Source organism: Lycorma delicatula, chromosome 8 (assembly GCF_047948215.1).
Source record: "Lycorma delicatula isolate Av1 chromosome 8, ASM4794821v1, whole genome shotgun sequence".
Lineage (NCBI taxonomy): Eukaryota > Metazoa > Arthropoda > Insecta > Hemiptera > Fulgoridae > Lycorma > Lycorma delicatula.
The window spans coordinates 115,233,728-115,256,051 of record NC_134462.1 but is presented as its reverse complement, the minus strand read 5'-3'; the positions used below and the strand labels follow the sequence as shown (position 1 = coordinate 115,256,051).

The 22,324-nt window shown below is 31.2% G+C and overlaps 1 protein-coding gene across 1 annotated transcript in view; it reads right to left on the bottom strand.

Moving 5' to 3' along the window:
• Nucleotides 1–22,324, bottom strand: part of LOC142328804 (discoidin domain-containing receptor 2-like) — a 309,180-nt gene that overhangs the window by 69,216 nt on the left and 217,640 nt on the right. Inside the window, exon 7 of the mRNA XM_075372847.1 lies at nucleotides 12,762–12,895. Within this exon, the coding sequence (XP_075228962.1) occupies nucleotides 12,762–12,895 (134 nt within the window). The remainder of the gene's footprint in view (nucleotides 1–12,761; nucleotides 12,896–22,324) is intronic.

Below are 22,324 nucleotides of genomic sequence, written 5' to 3'. Positions count from 1 at the left end.
AGATACAGGTAAAAGAATGTCGGATAATAGAAATTTGGATTATAGTGATTCTATTCTAAAATAAATAATTTATTAATTCGAATATGTTCCTGAATAAAATTGTTACGACTGAATGAGTTTATATGCGTTTATAACTAGTTATAGTTATGTTAAGTTAAGTTAAGCCTGCAGTATTTTATATACTGCAGGCTTACACGTATATTATGTTAGCTTGCGCGCGTCGTTTCGTCGGTATCGTTTTTTGGTGTCATTACAATTGTGTGTTGTATTATAAAAAGTGTTTTATTCTAGAGTGGAGGCAAAGGAAATTAAAAGAGAGTAAGTCCTTGATTGTAAATGTAAAAAATACATCGTTTGTATTACGATGTTTGCCGACTGCTTGGAGTATTCTGTGATTCTATTTCAGTAATTTGACACAAAGTGAAATTTAACTAATTACTCCGATTATTTCAGTCGAAATAAGACAAAAGCTTTAAAGGGAATCGGTTGAAGTCGCATAGGGTACGACATAGAGGAAGACCAAAGCGTTCGACGGGGGTTGTCGGTGTGTTTAATTTCCGCAACCTCTATCAACATTCCTGCCAACCCCTTCATTAGCCGGGGGTGGAATAGCCTGGAGCGGGGGTTAAAAAGGAGGAGGAGTTAAATTCGGATGGGAGTGGAATGCGGTAGGGCCGGGTAGAACCGGGTACCGCACATATCCGTTGTTCATTTTCCCAGTATTCAAGAGCACTCTATCAATCAGCTGACATGAACTTTTTCTAATTTCAATTCAGACTCGAACTCATCCTCTTTGTACACACCCCTTCAATCAATCTACTATATTCCCTCTACTTCCTATTTTAACTACGATTATGCTGACAGTACTTAATATTTCTACTGTCAATCAAACGACGCCTATTTATTCCATCTAGACAATTTTATTTAATACAGTTGTATTAAGAAAGAAAATCTAATTACTTATTTATATCGCGGTTTGTAGTGAAGTTTCAACTCTAAAACTCACAACTACTACACCTAACATTTAATTATTATTGCTAAAAATGAATTTAATTTGTTATTTATATTGAAATACATACAGATAAATTTATAGTTAATGAAAATTGTATAAAAAAAACCATTAGTGAGAAAAATATCTCTTAAAGAATATTATATAAGTTCTTAGTATACTGATATAATATCGAGCAAGCAAAGGGTAAGTATTTTACCCTTTTTTTAACTTATATTTCACACGCACACACACAATGCATACATACACAATGCGCGTGCGTATGTATGTATGAAGACTAATGAAATAAACAACATTTTTGGACGTGATTCCGAGTTTTAACATATCCATAAACCTTCCCATAAATACGAACAAAAACGCTTCCTTTTTCCTTCTGTTTATTTTTCCATTTTTTAAACGTAGATTCACGTTTCAGGAACGGTACTACTTATTCAATAAAAATTCTGTTTACTTTGTTTAATTCTATGATTTCTACAAAATACAATAATAGATTTACGATGAAAGTTGTTGAAATAAATTTAAAAACGAAATTGTTCACAAAAATTGTACTTAAAATGTAAACCTAACTGGCTATTTCGATTGTTAAACATTGATCAATAGGAGATACTGTGAAAAGTTATATATATATATATATATATATATAAAGTCTACTGTATATAATCTACAGAGTGACTCCAAATGCACTGCAATCTCTTGGGAGATGATTCTACAGCCAAACATAACAAAAAGATTCGTATAAACGTAGGTTAGAAAACGGTTCGTTAGCGAGTTTCAGCTTGCAAAACATTTAACCCTGCTTTCTGCTCCCTCTGAGAAATTAAACTATACTAAAATTCTTGGGGTACAAGTCAAAGGGTAAATTAGATGCTCCCTTGGGTTTTGATCTAAGAAATTGAATAAAAGTGGTTCCAGAACTCTATCTTATTTAGGTTTTAAGAAAAACAGGGTAAAACACGAACAAATTTTATCGGAAAGTACCCTTTTTTAGGTTTAGAATAAAATAACTTTGTTAGTTTCCCAGTAAACAAATAAAAATTTCTAATTAACTTTGTATAGAAATTAATTTTGTTAAGATTGACGTAAGTAACGTCTATTAAACCTAACGCAAATTAAAAAAGTTTAATTTTAATTAGCAACAAAACGCACAAACTAGGTCGGAAAGTGATTTAAAACAGAACAATTTTCAATAATGTTTGAACAACATAATGTAAATGAAAACAAATAGAAAACTTATCATGAACAGAAAAAATGAATAAAAAATAGATTTAAAAAATTAAAATCGCATATTTTTTGTTTTTTCTAAAAATTATTAACTATCAAAATGGTTACTTGATAAAGTTGCAAACATTTCTTTAAATCAGTTTCTTGATATGGCTGTCATTATGCACAATGTATCGTTCAGCTCAGCAAATCCATGCTAGCCGGGCACGTCTAAGAGTACCATTATTATTCCTAATCGTAGCTTCAGCTTCTATTATAGGATATCTTAATCTTTCTTGTATGTCAATACGAGCGGAATAAACTAATCACTTCATCCAACCCCAAAGGAAAAAGTCCGCTGATGTGAGATCGGGAGATAGAGGTGGCTATTTTACTGGTCCGTTTCGATCAGTCCATTGCTTACTAAATTTGTTAGTTATCCGTAAATGATTCTTCAAATCACAATAGCGAGCAACTGCGCCATCATTGAAAAATCACATCTGCATTCTATCAGCAAGTGGAATATCTTGCAAGAATTTCATCAGATTTGTTTGCAAAAAATGCAATTATCGCTCTCTATTAAGGCTTAGTGGTAAGGAAAAAGGGCCTATGAGATTATCACCAAGAAAAGCAACCCCACATTAAAGGAAAAAGTGCGTTGAAAATGACTTGTAACAGTTTCATGGGGATTTTCTTCTGCACCGGTGCGAGTGTTCGATCCAATGCAATTTCTTGTAAAACAGGATTCATCAGTAATCAGAATATTACGTAGGAAATCGGGATTAACCATCAACAGAATTCCATCTGTTTATATCAAAATCCCATAGTAATAACTCTTTTATACATGTTGTATGCGTATGAAATGGGTATAAACGTTCCTCCCGTAAGGTTCGCCACACACTTGATTGTAAAATATGAAAGCGATGGGACAACTTTCAGGGGCTTAAGATGGAAGATACTCGTACCGCATTCAATATGACTTCTTCAGCGTTGACATTTCTCACAAAACGTTCATTATCAGCATCGAATCGTTGTGGTTTAAGCTTAACTCGCCTCTCCAAAGTGTGGTTTCTCGAACTTCCCTCTCCAAAGCCTAGATGAATCGGTATTCTTTGAATTGGATAATTTTCCCGATATTCACGCGCACAGCAGGCAATCCATTTCTATTTACTTTACCATAGATTAGCGACATGTCTGTCAACCCTCCAAATGAAAAAAATTGTGGTACCACCCATTATCAATAATTGACCAAACAGTAACAGCACAAACACCGCGCAAATGAATATTCAAATGCTAATCGCTAAACTTAGTTGCTGATCTGCTGTTATTGTCGACTTATGAAAAAGTAAAAATTTTTAATGTGTTTTAGAAGAATATCATTCAAATTTTTTTTATAATTTTCAGCATTTGTATTAAAATTGTTCTGTTTAAAATCGTATCAATTTTTCGATCAGTTTAACCTTAAGAAATTATAAATGCTGTCTGGGGGTAGCCGAAATCCGAGTGAAATCTTCCAGTAGCCGTAAACTAACAAACGAAGCATTTTATGATATATGTTTATATGAACTTTTACATTATTTTCACGAGTAGAATAGGTTATGAAAGTGCTGGGAGAACTTTGTTATACACTCTGTATATATCTACAAAAGCTACTGAAATATTTCTTTTTTTAGACATATCGCAATGTGTACGATGAATTTTTTAACAAACAAAATGGTGAAAAATTTTAAGAAAAAATCTGGTAAACAATTTTTTAACCGATTTTGTTTTCAATTTATTCGGATATTTTCTGCTAAGGAAATAAATAACATATTTTAACGTTTTGAAAAATATCAAAATGTTCAATTATTTTATTTTTTGGATCGTTAGTGTTTAGTTAAATATTAGTCCAATCAAATTATGACGAAAAAATTTGATTTTATCTATATTATTGTTATTTTTTTTGTATGTGTGTATGATATAGAAGTATCACGCATAAGATAATTGCGTCACACAGCAGAGATTTTGTTACCGCTATTTTGAACACAAATAAGATTTTCATAAAAATATTTGTATAGAAAAAAATTCATATTTTAAAAATATTTTTATTATTCATCAGTCAGTTTACTAGTGTAAGTTATATATAACCATTTCTCGCTCTTCTATGCTAATTTTTGACAATATAATTATTACATGCTATATTCTCCGTTGTTTGATTAGAGGAAAATAACTGCTTGGATGTGTACCAAGCAGTGATTTTCCTCTACACCTTTTACCATTTGAACATCTGTCTTATCAAATTTAGCCGAACGTAACATTTATTTATTTGTTAAATAAACAATTATGATTTTAAACCGTAAATATTTTTATCAGTATTTGCATAATGTATTTGTATAATTACAAATCTACAAATTATAAATTTGCTTAAATACAAGTTTTGCCTTTAGCAAAATTGAATTATTATAACAGCCGTGCATTTAATGCTCATCCTACCCTACTAAATGGCATTTGTATGTGTCTGTGTGCGTCCCCCTTTAGCTTAGCATCAGAATGTACCGACCGCTAGCTGATAATCCCGATTCGTTAGTACATGTCTCGTGGTGGTCAGGTGTATACTTGTTATATTATTATATATCGATATATATGCGAAATATATACTAATAATATACATATTTTTACATGATTGCTTTTCTTCATAATATCGATTATTTATGTTAAGACTCAGGCTTCATTTCCTTCTTTATTATTTGTAAAACTAAACATTTTTCACTTTTTTCTTACTGTTAATAAATTTATACTCTTTCTTTTACTCTTAATTAATAAATTCTCACTTTTTTTGTTACGCTTATTAAATGAATCTGTATAATGCTCTATTGTTAGGCAGTCTTGTACTGCCCGTCAAAAAATCATACCATTTTTTTTCTAAAATGTTTATAAACAATAAATAACAACAGTAATAATAATTATAAAATAAATTAATACATTTTACTACCGTAATTCATTCATTCAATATTCTAGCAGATCTTAAAACGGAACTATTTTCGATAGAAATAAACCCATAATGAAAATAATGTCGATTATCCATTCAGAATCGTATATATGATTTTTTTTTCCTTGTTACAATTAAACATACATATAGGCAAAAAACGTGGGTCAAATCAAATGATAAACAATAAAAGTCAAAATTATAAGAAACAATAATGGTTAAAATTAGAAGAATTTTAAATTCTATTTATCCTTCTTAGCGATTATTTATTTTGAAGCCAACTTTTCTTTTGTTATTGTGTCAAGGAAGGTTAGTTTCGTGATATGATAATTTGTTTCTTAAATTGAATTTAATAGATAAATTAATTAATTTAATTTATATTTAAGCTTCCACCTCTCGTAGTGAGTGAATTTGCATATGGCTGTTATGGATCTTAATGAAAATATTTAGTGTGCAATCTTTAAAGGATGCCTAAACCGATCTAAATCAAATTTAATTGAGAAGATTTGCTGATATTTTTTTCACTTTTCCTTGATCAATTTTCATTATTCAAAAAGGAAACATTTTTACACAAGAGGTAATCAATTTTGGGCACTTAATCCCATTCCGAAACGCCGCCCGCCAGGGCAACCTGCCCGGAGGGCCTAGCTGCGGAGGCTTGCCGTAAGCACGCCCATCGGCTACTTTATTAATAAATTTAATGTTTTCTTTTTTGTAGTAGAAGTGAAATCCGGATCAAAATTCTCCTTCCAATCCTGTTAAAATTTTTCCCCTTACATTTTAAATTTCGAATATAGACAACTAAAAACTTAAAAACGCAAAATTTATTTACTTTGTAGAAAGTTTTGGATTAAATATTTTAATCTCTTAATGGATATGAACATTTTAAAAATAAATAAGTTGACAGTCAGATAGAAAACAAACAATTTTTGAATTAATCCAAATACGAAATTATTTTGATTACTGTCTTATTCCCAAAAATTTATATATACAGTGTCATTCACGGGAACCGGATGTTTTTGAAGTGGGTTGTACTCAGGCGTTCGTGGTGGGAGGGGCACGTGGCTGGTGTCTGACGTTTCCTTTGTTCATAGCATTTACATTTTAGTTGTTGAGATCCGTCTGATGTTCATTCTAGTTTTGATGTACGTGAGGATACGTTTTGAATATGTTATTCATGCGATAAATGTGTCCGTAGAATTGGATCTTATGTTTTCGATTTACTTCGGTGAGTATTTGACAGTGTATGTAGGGTTCTTTATTGGTTCGGATTTTTTAGATGTCATCTGTTTTCCTTAGGCCTAGGATTTTCTTGAGGATCGTTCTTTCTTTCTTTATCTTCAAGTATTTAGTTGTCGGGTTCTGTTAGTGTTCATTCTGGTTCATGAGCATTCGGTTTGGATGACTGTCTTGTGATGGCGGATCTTGGCGTTGATGGAAATGGAAAATTATTTTTTTCCATTTATCATTGTTTCATATTTTTATTAATTTTTTCTAAACATACAAAATTAAATGTGCAAAAACAGCTCAAATAAATTAAAAATATGTTTTACCTGTATTTATAAGTTAAAAAAACTTAAGTCTAAACAGATAATAAAACACAAAAACACTATCAACATTGATCAGTCTGGGTTCTGTTAATAGCAAGGTATATTATTTTTTAGTTTTCAGTTTGTTTTATATTTTATAGATATAACTGAGTTTTTTTTAAATTGTTTTAAACATTTTAATATTTTGTTTTCTTTTTATGTTTTATTTTTATAGTCAGTTTCAATTACTATTTGTTTTATAACTGCTAACGATAATTCTTTTACAAACAAAATGTGCATCAACTTAAAGATTTTTACTTTATTTAAACTGTGCTTCAGCAGTATTTTTGTTATTTTATTTCGATAAACGTTTCGCATAAATTATTCTTTTTATAAAGAGAATTTTTATTCAGAATTAATTTCAATAAACGTTGCATTTTTTAACCTCTTCCCATTTTCGTTTCTTAATGTTTTAAATGAATAAGAAAGTACAAATATATCCTTTATAAAAATTTCACATTTTTAATAAAGGGTGTAAGTTTTTCCTTAAATTATTAAATGAGTTTATAAACCCCTAACCTTAATCCAGAAAGCTATTTTTTTATTTTATTTGTAAAGAATAAAGATATATCCATTTGTGATGATCGTACGGTATTTAAAAAAGAACTGAAATAAAAAGACCAAATACCAGTTTTAGGGGAAAAAATCATGTTTAATTAAATAGATGATTTAATCAAAAGATTTAACTTTTATTTTTTCAAGACCTTGGAAACTGATGCTGGTACCCATATGAATGCGGATTAACCAATATACGGAATAAAATTAAACTCGTTTGATATACTTTTTTTCATGAATGAAGTATTTCTATATGACTTAATAGATATCAGAACCTTTATATATGTTTATTATATTTGTATTTGTGTTTCTATTAAAATTGTGTAATTCTTTAACTTTAATTTACGATCTGTCAAATATTACACTGTTACGTAAAAATATGTATTTAAAAGGGGTAGCATGACATGTATAACTTATGATATTATTACTTTAAAATGATCGATAAATCATTTATTTCAATTATTATAAGAGTATTTTTTCTTTACTAACTATTACTACTGATAACCGTATGTAATGAATTGTTTCCCCAGAAAGAGGTTCATTTATATATTGCTCTGCGGTATCTGTCTCACTCTTTCTGATAGCTGTGACACATGTAAAGCATCTGCAGACAACACCGGACTGGTGTTGTTTGTTGAGTAAGCTGACAGCTTAGAAGGTGTCGCTTCTAAAGCTAATTTGCATTTCACCTATATTCGGAGGAATGGTTGTCCTTTACCTTGGTCAACTGTGGGTCAGAGATATAAATTGGAGAAATTTGGTCGACCAGTCATTATATTTTAATCTATGTGGATATATATATATATATATATATATATATATATATATATATATATATATGTCTGTCTGTGCGTGCGCGCGTCAGCTTTAATTTTGTATTAAGCTCTTTTCATAAGGTTACGAGACATTTTTGTAACATCACCTTACACTTCTGCATTCTATTAGAGATTACAGAAAACAGAATGTTAAAGTAATTATTTTCTATCTACTGGTTGATCGCAAATGTAATTCAACGCTTACCCTTTTTCAACCAAGAGGATTAGAATATCGGCCACACTGCCTGAATACTACCTTAATTTTGATGGGTTTATGAAACTCGTTTGTAGAAAAATATTCGGTCTAGTAAAAAAGGCAGCGGGAGACCACTGCACTTTACACTTTTCTATATGTCCTGACACGAAAGGGTTTTTTATTCTTGATCGTAAAAGTCATTTTCTTGTGTGGATTGTGTCTCAAGTCTCGCTCCCGAAAGCGGAGTAGCGAGAGATAGACGTATGTTTTCATTAAAAGCTTATTAAATTTCTGATTTTTTTTCTTGATTTTTCAGTAAATTATGAGGTTTTTGTATAAATCGACTGTAGGAAAAAATTATCTTTGCTGCAATCAACATTTATTTTGTCGGTATGAGAATTGTATTTTTGATAATTAAAAGACTCACTTATGATTCAGTGCACAGTCCAATTTCAGTTAGATATGGAAAGAGTTGTGTGAAACCGAAGGTTTTACACAAAACACACACCTTCACCTTCTTCACACCTTTGGTTTAGTAGAAGGCGGGGGATCGCGCTTCCACGAATGGCTTAATTTCATAGTTGAGTGTTTACGTTATGGTTGGTGGTCGTTGTTGGAAGAAGCCATACGAAGGCGATAATAAGTTGTGTAAATAAAGTGATGGAAAAATCTATCGAGGCATTTGCATCGGTGGCATTCTGAAAGAACCCAAACTAATATATCAGATTGCCGAACTTTTCTGGCATTTGCACAGACCTTATCTATTTTCAAGTGGTAAAATTCAACGTTATTTTTTCTGTTACTGGCGACTTATATACGATTATAAGACCTGCTTAAAATTGGTTTTAAAAATCAAAGATATGAATAAAGTTAAGCACCAAATAAATCCATATTAACATACTCTATTTTAAATTAAAGTCTACGGGGAACTGATCGAAATTGTCGGGGAAGATTTATTATCCTAAATTCCTATTAAAAAAAAATTTAACAAAATCAGTTTTTTCAATCAGAACTTGGGATTTTTAATAGATTTCATTGCTTTTATATCTAATTCTTTATGTTCATGTTCATGCATCGGAATTAGGATCTTAGATCCATTCCTTTTTAATTGAGTTAGCATTAAAAACCTTTGTTGACTACACGGCTATCAGTTGACTATCATATTTTATTAATCGATTTGTTGATAAGATTCTGGTATTCTAGTTCAGTAAAACTGCGCAGTTAGTGCTCCACTGTAAGCCAGACTGATCATGTGTCTGCCAAAATCTTTCAGATTTTTTCATATAAAAGCTTAAGAGTAAATCTAGAAGTGTTTGATCTATAGTATATTAATTATTTTATTAAAAAAACACACACACACACACACACACACACACACACACATGTATATATATATATATTACACATACACGCGCGCGCGCGCGCGTGTGTTGTGTTATTACGATCCCGGGACCGGGTGTAATGCTGAGAATCTACCACTCCGCCTATTGTACTGCAAAGCGGCGGAATTATTGTTACCGCGCCAATTGATCTGGCGAACACATTTAGATGATCATTTAGGGCAGTTTCACTTACATAATCTTACTTACTGAGTTTACGAGATGTAAGTTTCAGGTAGAAAATATCCAGTTTGTGGTTGCAGACTCGTAAAATGAATTAAACATATCCTTTTCTTACAATGAGTACGCCTTGAATAATTCTCGTAACACTTCTCCCGGAAAGTATAATATCAGACTCAGTATGTTGTCACACCTCCCAGATACTGCATTACGACATTTTTTTTTTTTATCTATAATAGAATATTCTCTGACGAGATGTTTCCAGATTCTTGGTCAGATCCTTATACTTAAACCTGGTAAAGATAAATCATGCCCGACAAGTTATGTCCTATCTCCTTGACCAGTACCCTGTGCACGGTGATGGAAGGAATGGTAAACCGTCGTCTAATGTGGTACCTTGAGAGAAACGCCCTAACTGCTCTAGAACAATGCGGTTTACGCCAGGGTAGATCGACTATTGATCACGAAGTTGCTTTGAAAGCTACTATTTAAAGTGTCTTTTTATTTCGCCAACGCTTGGTTGCTGTATTTTTTGATTTGCAAAAGGCGTAAGACACTGCGTGGATGTGAGGGATCCTAAATACACATCGTGAATGGGGTATTCAAGGTAATCTCCTCGCATTTATAAGTGATATTAAAAGAAAATAACATTTGCACATTAAGTACTGAGGAGAGAAAAACATTATGTAACTATCACGTAATGACAGAAGACATACCGTAGTTGTCGTGGATCACTTCTCATAAAATAACGTATCGGTTTTTAATTTTATTGTGAAACTTAAGTTTGCATTGCCCAAACTGGCGTAAAAGATTCAAACCAGTGGTTTTAATTTTTTTTTACGTGCACTCATGTGAACTCGAAATCAGTAGCGTATCACTGAGCTATTAAATGGGTAATATGTCATTAAATCAGAATGGTAAAGCGATAAAAAATTTTGATTCTTTTGAAAGTACTCATTTCGTAAAAATTCATGTATTAAAGATGTTTTATCACAAAGTTTATATAGTTTTTTTTTAAAAACAGTATTCATTTACTTCACGAAGAAATGTTACATTTAATTACATTTCTGATTACAATATTTTTTAAGACTAAAAATTCAGTGAGAAGAACGGTGTTGCATTCTTGAAACAAGTGAAGAAATATGTATTTCTATTAAAGTTAATTTTAAGCGAAAATTTTGGTCGAGTTCAGTTTAATACGAAATTTATTTTTTACTTCCACCGTAGCAAAAAATCCAGTTTCACAAAAATATATGGGAAAAAATGGAATTAAAAATAACATTTCTTTTCTTAAAAAGCGACGGGTATCAATTTTTAAACTTTAGACAAAATTCACACTTCTCTAATTTAGTAAATTCCATCTTTAAACTCTATCCCAAGATGGTTTTATCAAAGATTTTCTTTCGTTGTTAGTTAGGGTTCCAGGAATAATACCCTGTAAGAAAGGGTTTTGTAACTACAGGAGTTCAGAATAGGCCTGTTTAAAATATTATTCAAAAGTTTTAGCGAGCATTAATCAGTGGCGTTTTATATTATTAATTATATAATCTTTCATTTCAATTTTGTATCCGTCACGAAATTTTTCAAATTTGAAAAATACTAGGTTTTCATTAAAAACCCCATTCATTATTCATTGTTTGACATTTTTTGATAAATTACCTTATTTTGTAGTCTACTTAATGTTGAGTTGTTTTTTCACCTTGCAAACTTAAATTTAAGTCATTGGGATGGTTGAAAATATCTGATAATTTAGTCTATTGTTGTGATTAACAACTCTCTGACTATCCATCATGCAATTTAAAATCGGTACTCATTAGAAACACCTGCACCTCTGAATATAGCTCAAATAAATTGCTTAGCATTTTTCCTTTAGAAAGCCATCCCAATTCTGTGTGCAGCAGTTACTGATTGTTGTCGCTATCCATTTTTAGAATACAATTTCGAAAGTAAACGAGAGTTTAGAGGCCGAGATTTAATAAAATTGACCCCGTTGATGGCCTCCTGGAGAACATGTTAAATTGTTCAGGCACCCGTTTTATTGCTAATGCTTCTCTGCGGATGCTGAAATGATTGAGGGTACAGTATAGAAACGCTGATCAATTTATTAATAATAATAATAAATAAATTCTAATATTTTCGTTAATTTTAATATAATTTAAAATGTTTGTATTGTTTTTATTTAATAGATTGTTTTTCATATTTTTATGTCTGCTTACTAGTGTTACGCATACCACAGTTTGAGAATCGCTGATCTAAACACATTTTTTTGTACAATTGTTATACAATTTTTCCAACAAAATATTTTTCATAGTTAACCAAATTTTCATATCCAGTATATTAAAATGAAATCACAATAAATTTTTTTTAATCATTGCTAGATAAAATATATATTACTAAAATAAAAAATAAAAGAACAGGTAACAAAAAATAACTAAAATACCAAATAATCTAAAAAAATTCCAATTTGACGAGAACAGTTACAGTCCATATTTATAGAATTAATTTTATTTTACACGTTTTAAATGAGCATAAAGTCGAGTTCGGTGAAAAAGTATTTAAAAAATTTAACCTACTCGTTTTTAGTTTTTCATCATCTTTTTTTATTACCAAATACATTTTATTATTGAAATATCAATATAACTTTACAGAACAAAAAATTTAGTAATAAAACTAGATAAAACTTTGTTTTTATAATAATTATGAATCGAATTATTAAGACTTGTCAGCAAAGATAATACACGTGACTTGTACAGTAGAGTAATTATTATTGATTGTAATTTTATTCATTGATAAATATTCTCAGAAATATATGAGCATGTAGCTAATAAATAATAATATAATATTTTATTTAAAAAGAATGTACGTTGTATTACCTGTACATCTTTAGTAAATTCGTTATTACAGAAAAGGTGTACCGCAGTGAATTCTCTGACTTGATCGAACTCGAATGTTATTTCTACCGGTTGACCATCTCTTGTGTCGTTACGCCATCCAACCCATCCTTGTCCTGTAATTAAAGTAATCTAAGTTATTGTTTTTGTACACATAATTTATACTGTTTACTTTTATGCATTCTTATGTATGATATTACAAATTGTCGCCGACATTAATCTGTTATACAATATATTTTTTATTTAATTTTAATTAATACAATGAAAATACTATCTGCGCATTACGATCGGTAAACAATCATCTTCATTAGATTCAAGCAAATTAGTATCGATAATTATAAAAGCAAACCTTGAAATAAATAAAAGAAATGACAATAAAAAAAAATTAAAAAAACAACAAATAAATAATCTGTACTTGCAATGTTTCATAAATTATCTATTTTATTTATTTACTTCATGTCCTATTTTTATACTCTCATTTACATTAGCTAAGTCCTGCAAGTATCTACTAATTATGATTGCTGAACAATTAAATGCGCATCTACCTTTTGCGTATTTATTATTATTTTTAAACGATTTTAAAGTTTTTACTTTCCCGCCTAGCGCTATAGCAGATTTATATTTTTAGAAGGTAAAGTACTGTAATCGGACCAATTTGGGCATATACGGTTTTCACCCGATCTTTACGTTTTAACCCCTAAGAAATCTAAAAAAACGGATGGAAATTTTCCGGATGTTCGTATGTACATGTGTGTGTTCGGTGTCACTCTAAATTATCTTATATCTCCAGAACTACTTGACCGATTTTGACCAAACCTAGTCAGATTACTTTTATATATGGGGAATTAATGCCGTTAAATTTTCAACTTAAAAGGTCAAGGAGGATGAGACTGTAGAGCAAGGTCACCCTCAGTATCTCGAGATTTCTCCTAATTAAGGTCTTATTTTCTTAGGCATATTTGTTAACAATTAAAAAATAATATTTGAAAAAAATATTTTTGCAAAATCGTACCCCCGCCCCAAAAAATGTTCCAAGTAAAATAGTGGTTAACTTCGTATTCTGCGTCATTAGTACTCCCTCTCATCACAAGGAGGGCTAGTGTAGCATGTAGCACTGACGTACAGTTGCTGTAGTCGTCTGTTATATTGTGACGTCAAAGGTGAGCGGTAGAATCAAAGAAATTAATATTTAAAGTGTAATAAAGTATTAAACGTGCTCGCTCGAACCTCCACACCCGGGCGAATGAAATACGGTATGCGCACGCGCTTTAGTTAGAATCGTTGAATTAAATAAACGAAAATATTATATTTATATAAAATTATAAATATTTTAAATTAAGTTGTATACATATATAAAAAAATGTTGTTCCAGAGAATCTACGAGCTTGTGACGTCACGTGCTGGCATCTTATTGTATTATTGTTTTCCGAATCATTATTTTTGCTCGTAATTATTATTTTTATTTCATTTTTAGATGCATGAAGAAAATTCAAGTAAGCTTTTGTTTATTATTAAAAATTTAGTCAAATAAAGATTATAAAAGAATTAATTACGTATTATTTATAATTAGTAAAAGTAAATATGGTAATTATTACTGCATACAATATAATAAGTAATACTTCGATTTGATACGTGGAGTTGATGTTTTCAGGCCGAGTAGTCATACGCAGTCTGCTCGTGACGTCACAAGCTCGTACATTGGCTGGGCCAAGTATGTGTGTGTTAGCCGTGCATCAGAAACAAGCCACGTTACAGCAAAGTACTACAACTGTATTTCAGCTTTTTTTATTTACGATTTTAATTTTAATAAAATTGATAATATTTAAAACAACTCAAAAATAATGTGATTTTAATTAGATTTAAATGTCTCTGCTGTTTAGTGCAATCTTGTTCTTTCTTTTCTTTTTCTTTTCTTTCTTTTTCCTGTTTAGCCTCCGGTAACTACCGTTTACATAATTATTCAGAGGATGAATGAGGATGTTATGTATGAGTCTAAATGAAGTATAGTCTTGTACATTCTCAGTTCGACCGTTCCTGAGATGTGTGGTTAATTGAAACCCAACCACCAAAGAACACCGGTATCGACGATCTAGTATTAAAATCCGTGTAAAAATAACTTTACTAGGACTTGAACGCTGTAACTCTCGACTTCCAAATCAGCTAATTTGGAAAGACGCGTTAACTACTAGACCAACCCGGTGGGTTAGTGCAATCTTGTTACATCTAATTAACCGCACTGTCTTAGGATTAATCGGTCTGATTATGGATACTACTAACTACTGTTGGGACTATAATTGAGTTACAGCCTCTTATGAGACGTTATTTCCTTTAAATTATATATATATATATAATAATAATAATAAATAATATGTATATCGTTTCATTTTATTTTAATACTAGTGGTAAAATTTTATTAGTAAGAACTTTTTGCCAGAGCTATGGAAAAAATGATGTGAAATACATGTTCTATTCGATTTGAAAAATTGTGTTTTTGTTACTGAAATTTCTTTTAAAGGTTAATAACTTCTGAACAAATAGAAGGAAAGTGGTTCAAATTTGGCACGAATGAGTACAATAGATAGAAGATTAATGTTCTGAAGTGGAAACTATTTTAACTCTTTTTGTGGGTGTACTGGACGTTAAATTGAGTGTAAGCGTAAAGTAAACGAAAGAGTTTTTCTTTTTTGTTTTAGACTACTGTTAACTTTTAAGTAATAATCGGTTAGTTTCTTTTAGGTAATAACAATTAAAGTTAACTTTTAAGTTTATATAAAAATTTATTTTGTAAGAATAACATTTTTATAAAATTAAAGATCTATAATCATTTTTTAAAAGTTAATCCTTTTGTTTTAAGTACGGGTCAAAGTATAAACGTAAAAACAGACTTTTATAAAAGTAGTTTATATAATCTTACTTTATATATTTATCCTATGAATGAAATTATAACAAAGTGAACCAATTTGTTGAACCATTTTCACATCAAAACACCGTACGTTTTCGGCCTGTCCAATCAGATTTGGACAGCCCAAAAACCTATTTTTATTATGATTTATTATGATATGATTACTGAAAAAAATTTAACCCGACCAGTATATTAATAATAAAATAGGCGTTCAAGTGTTTAATTTTTCTTAACTAGTGTTTACATCCTTAAAGTGTTTTCATGCCACAAGGGATTTTATAAATCTCATATGGCAAAAAAAGAATTTCTTTAAAATTGATTAGTTTAAAAAAAATAGCATCGGATAGGAGATTCTTCTCTGTCTGTCTCTTCTTTCTCTCTCTCCGTGAGCACGCGCTCGTGTGTGTGTGTGTACACACACACACACACACACATATATATATATATATATATAGGCGCGCGCGCGCGTGTATGTGTATTTCCAGACCTTTTATTAGTTATTTATATAATTTTTTCAATACGAAGTCTCTTCGACAAGTAGGAATGTGAGAAACCTTTCTCGGATTTCCCCGTTAAATCCCCATAAAATAATTAATCTTATTCATATTTTCTATAACGTGTGAGTTATATTTCTTTCCCAGTGAATTAGCTATATTAAAGGTAAAAGTATGGTAATAGTATCAAAAATGGAATACCGGTAATGGGGTGGTATTGCAAATACCACCCCATTACCGGGTCCCACCCCATTAAAATTAATTTTAGGGTCCTATTTGTTCAGATAAATAAAAATCTGATGTGGCCATTACAGGACTTCTTGTACGCCTATTTACATATATACAATTTTTTAAAAGGAAAAGTACATAAAATTTTATTTCATTTATAACTTTTGATATTTTTTTCATATTTGTTTTATTATTATTAAACTATTATTTATCGTAAAACTTGTTTACTATCAGAGGTTAATAATTACTAATATCAATATATTTAAATTAAAAAAAAAAAGTTAAAAAAAAGATGATGAAGTCTGATTCGAACCGATGTGCCTTCCCCTTGTATGATCCAAATGTTTCATTAATTAAAATTTAATTTGGCTATAACTCTGGAACCAATGAAAATAAGTAGCACTTATGATATATCGTTGAAAATCTCTCAATAAGGGCTTATTACTTATAATTTTTTTTGGATTTAGGGTTTTTTGGACACTTTTGGTTCAGTTGATTGCATTAAAATAGGGAGGTGCACAACTAGATTTCACAACAGTCCTAAATCCAAAATGTCAACCTCCTACAGCTAATCGTTTTTGAGTTATGCGAGATACGTACTGACGTACGTACAGACGTCACTCCAAAACTAATCAAAATGGATATTTCCGTTGAAATCTGAATACCGAAATTTTTCTTGATCACAATATTTCCTAACTTCGTACAAGAAAAAAACATATTTATGTTTTATATGCACACACCCTGCTTTTGGTTTCGTTCTGCTTTTGGCCTTATATATTAGGATTCACTAAACCGATTTTCTTCAAATTTGGCTCAAATATTTCTATACGTGAGGCATTGATCGTATTATTTTTTCAAAATTCGTTAAGGGGGTGAGGAAATTCGCGTAAAAAAACAACTTTGATTTTCGTCAGAGGCATTTTAGAGAAAAATTCATTTAAGAAAATTTGTTACCTACAATGTATTTACAAATAAAAAAAAAAAAAAAAAAAAAATTCAAAAATCAACATCAGCCTCTTAGAATTGAAATTGTTTTTTTTTCTGTGGCTCTATCTTTCGGTGGTTTAAATATTTTTCAAGAATTCAAATCGACTTCAAATTTGCCTATCGAGAAATGTGTACAATTTTTTTTTAATGTTTTTATTATAGATCTCGGACCTAAAATGCAGAAAAGTTTTTGAAAATTCTTTTTTTTTATTTTAGCCTCTATTGAAAGAGGTTTTAAATTTAGAGAAAACTTTACTTAAGCAATTTTTTAAGGTTAACTTATATATGAATATTTATTGAGAAGTCTTTTTAAAATTTATTCCCCACCTCTAAAAACTATGTTTAAAATAATAATTATCCAATAAAATGTAAATAAAATGTATTTTAATTTTATTATAAGTAAAAATTGTTAATTTATATTTAATATTGTCTTATTAAGACCTTAACCAAAAATTTTGGTTACAAAAAAGGCTTTCTAATCGTGTTAATACATTTTTTTTTATTGTTTTATGAAAAAAAAAATTAGATTATGTTGTTATAATAATAAAATTTAGCTATTGCAGATTTAACCGGCGTAACCAAAAAAGTCATGTTATACCTTGCAAGCTTTTTTTGTGTATTAAGTATTTATTTATCTAATTGTGATAAAAGCTGGAATTTAAAAATAAGTTGAGAACCATTTGGAAATAAGCTTCCTCTTTTAAGTATCACTAGAAATATAAATAGGATAAGAATGATTTCCTAATTCTCATGGATATTTATAGTACGTTAAATTGAAATTAGAAATTTGGTAAGATAATATTTACGAAATTCTGTGAAAACATTTTTTCCTTTAAATCATCCTTAAGAGAATGAAACTGGATTAAAGGGTTTCCGGTGTTTATTTTACATCTAATAGTCGGAACTTTTAAATAAGGTTTCATGGGAAAGAAAAACTTTAACTTAAGTTGTCTATTAATATATTCCGTTCATAAATCGAATATCAAGGTTGATTCATTTATAAAAAATTATAAAAGAGGATTGGTTTAGTACTTTTTTCTTACGTAAGGTTTTCATTAATTTAAAAAATAATTGTAGAAGTTGTTTTATTTTTTACCTTTTTTTTCTGTCTTAATATGTAAGTTGCAATCTGTTCAAAAAGTAAACAATAAGCAACGCCCCCCCCCCGCAACCAATGACCCGGCACAATGAGATGATGCTGATTATAATATGTGTGTGGCATGCAAATGAGGAGTAGTCTTACATAAACTCAGGTTGACCATTCCTGTGATGTATGGCTAATTGAACCCCCATCACCAAAGTACACCCACTGTCTAGTATTCAAATCTGAAAAATAGGCTGTCGGGCCGTCATTTGTATATGGTGTACCGAGGTATCTTGTATGACCTCTTACGCGGCGTCCGTTTGGGCGCATAGATTGGAAAGAAATCGAGCAGTTATTCAAAATATAAAGAGTGCCCAGTGCAGAGCCTTAATTGTATGCACTGGTGTTTTTAAAACAACCTCCTACGAGGCTACCACTGTTTTGGGTAAGAGTCTCCCAATCGATTTAGTGATGAAGTTTCGAAGAGGCAGGAAGGTCGAGGTATTTGGGATGCGGTTTTGAGCCGGGCCTGTACCGGAGCTGAACGGTGATATCAATGCACCGGTTCTAAATTTCGAACAGTTGTCCACCTCCCGCCTGCGGAGGAGGCTTTACAGCCTCGCGATGGAAGCATGGCAGGAAGAATGGCAAGAGACCACTAAGGAAAGGTCCTTGTACAGATTTATATAGGATCTGGGAAGATGGTATGCCTCCCCGTTTATAAGGGGAACGGGAGCCTGAGTGCTCTCCAACCATGTAAATTTAAACCAATATTTGTTTCGGTTCCGCCTGGAAGGTGATGAGCTGTGCGTCTGCGGGGAGGTCCAATCGAACGAACACATGATGTTCGACTGCCCACCTCTTTGGGAGGGGGGGGGGGGCGGCAGAACTCAGGCCAACCTGGAACTTAGAGGTCAAGGGGAAAATTGGCCGCTCACAAGCGACGATCAATGTAGCGAGAGCCGCATTGTCGGATCGTGTGGGGGAATTCCTTGATGCGGTTACTTTGTTCAACCGACATCAGTAGTTTACCTAAGGGAAAATACTCTTATCGCGCTGCTGCAGGAAGCTAACCGAGAGATATAGCTGGCTACCAGCCAGATTAAGGCTCCAAGCGCTGTAATGGTGGACACGTACTTGCTGGCATTCAGCGACCTAGGCGTGGCAGCGAATTGCTGTCTTTGACATGATAAATTTAATTACAGGTAGTCATATATGTTTTAGAAGTTGACGAGGTGCGCCTACCTACTTTAGTGATATATGACAAGTGGGCGTTGGGACACGCAAGCGAGTGGTGTATGGTACCACGCTTATTTCGCTCACGCTTTTAGGTTAGTTGTAGGAGCTAGTTAGGACACTGGTCGCTAAACTGTTTCTAGTCTCAGTAGCCGCTTGTGGCACAGACATTCGGTCTTATGCTTTTGGGCGACTGAATGGGTAGGTGGCGAGATAAATGCGAAGCAAATCTCACATCTCACAAAAAAAAGCAACTAACATTTACTATTCTAATTATCTTTTTGTAAGCAAATTAATAAAAGGATTTTCATGTCATATATATATATGACATGAGGATTTTCATATATATATATATATGACATGAAAATCCTTTTATTAATTTGCTTATATATAAAGAATATATAAATTTCTATTATTGTTATTATAGAATTGTTTATATATATATATATATATATATATATATATAAACAATTCTATCGCTGGGAAAAGAATTCAATTTTAAGCCGTATCTAAATCCCGGTAATGTTTAGCTACATAATTAATGTAAAATTATGCAGCTTTTTCAAATCCATCTACATTATTATAAAAAGTGCGTTATAATTGGATTATTATAAAAAATGAAGGTTGTCAGGGTAAAACAATTTTTAAATTTATGTTTGGAATAAGGGTTAAATTTTTAGATCTGGAAATAGGTGGGAAGTTCAGGAACGTTGTTCCCAGCTTGTTTTTTCCTTGGAGTAAGTTTTAATATTCAATTTTTGTTTAAATTCTACATTTATATGCATTTAAACTTGTAATCTGCTATTTTACAGAATTATTATTGCTATTCTTTGTTACGACATTTTTTCTATTATTTTCTTTTAAATTAACTTAACTCCCTGTTCTTAGAAAGTTTATACGAGCCTTCTTTTGAACCGTTTATTAAATTAAACCTGTGTAAGTATTATTAACCTAGTTCTAAAAAAAACAATAAAATTTCGTTAGGAATTATTTTTTCATTGTTTTTTTTTTCGATAATTGAGATTTATAAAAGCTTATAGGTTTAGTACAGAATTAGCCGATATACAATAGACTATTGTTTCATTTATCTGTTTCTAAATTGCGTGCGCAAAGCACATGGGAAAGCGTTTTGTATCTTGTTTGGTCAGAAGGTTGGTGTGAGGTACGGTTGTAATGGGTAAGAAGAGGTTGAATTAGCGCAGTGGGTGGAGTGCTTTAATTGCTGTGAGCCTTCGACACTCCCCTAAGTTCAGTTGGCAGTGTGATAACAAGAATTATATACCACTGGGTTAGAGCTGATGAGACTGATATAATCTTAACATAAGCTTCAACGTAAATGCATTCTCTTATTTTAACTCGATAACCTTCCATTCATTTAAGTGTCAGCACTATGTTTTCCTGTAAATTCCGTTGCACAGATTTACGATTTTATTAATTTTTTCATTTTACTATAATACAGTATAATGAAAAATGGGAATATGTTTTTTAATTTAATATCACCTGGTTAAAAAAATAAAATTGGAGTTAAAATTAAAAACAGTTTGTTGGTAATATTTGTTTACTTTTCAATTTTACACTAAACATTTTCTAATTATAATTCCTGTTGTAGATGCAACTATTGCTTTAATGACATTATTTTTCGGTTAAAGTTGAATAATATTGATAATAGGACAAAAAGATGATGCAATAAAATCCAACAAAACTTTTCATATTAAAAAAATTTATATTTTACTTTTACGGCGAATATAGCTAAAATAACTATATTAAAGGGGAAAATTAAACTAATTCATATAAATGTATATATGTATGTATCTGTGTCGCATTGTTTTCGGCCTTATACTTCAAGACAGACGGAACCCATTTTCTTCAAATTTGATTCAAATATTTCTATATATCCTGGGTGTTGATCATATTAATTTTTTTTCAAAATTCGTTCAGAGACTGAGAATAAGATCATTTATCGCGAACAAACCAGTTCCGATTTTCTTTAGCGGCACTGTAGAAAAAAAAATACACTGGCAAATTTATTTGTTATCTTCATTGCACATATAAATTATCTAAGATATTTTCTTTTTTAAAAAATCAAACCCCACCTCTTAAAATTAAATTATTTTTCCGTGTTCCTGCCCTACCATCCTTCGGTTTTAATATTTTAATTTGTTTGCGTTTTATACGTCATTTACATAGGGATATCAAAAACTGTCTGCAATTTTCCCAAATTATATACCCCGAAAACTTAACTCACAAAAGTTTTACGTTTTTTATTAGAGGGCATGTTAGATTTAGAGAAAGCTTTGCTTAACCAAAATTAAGTTTAACTTATATATATGCTATAACATGGCTGGTACAGCGAATCTTTTTATTTCTATTTTTTTATTAAACAACCCAGGAGCAACAGGCATCCGCCGTAAGCCGTTTCATCTGTTGCTCCTGAGTGTTGCAACAGTAGACTGCTCACTCCCTGTCTAAGTTCCTCACTGCAACCGTCCTTCGAAGTCTTTCCTGGATCGTAAGAGCATCGCGACCTACTCTTCTGGATGGCCGAGATGCTCCTCCCCAGGTGAACTACCCTTCTTGGCCCTAACCTAAACGGGGTCCGAACACGCGATACACA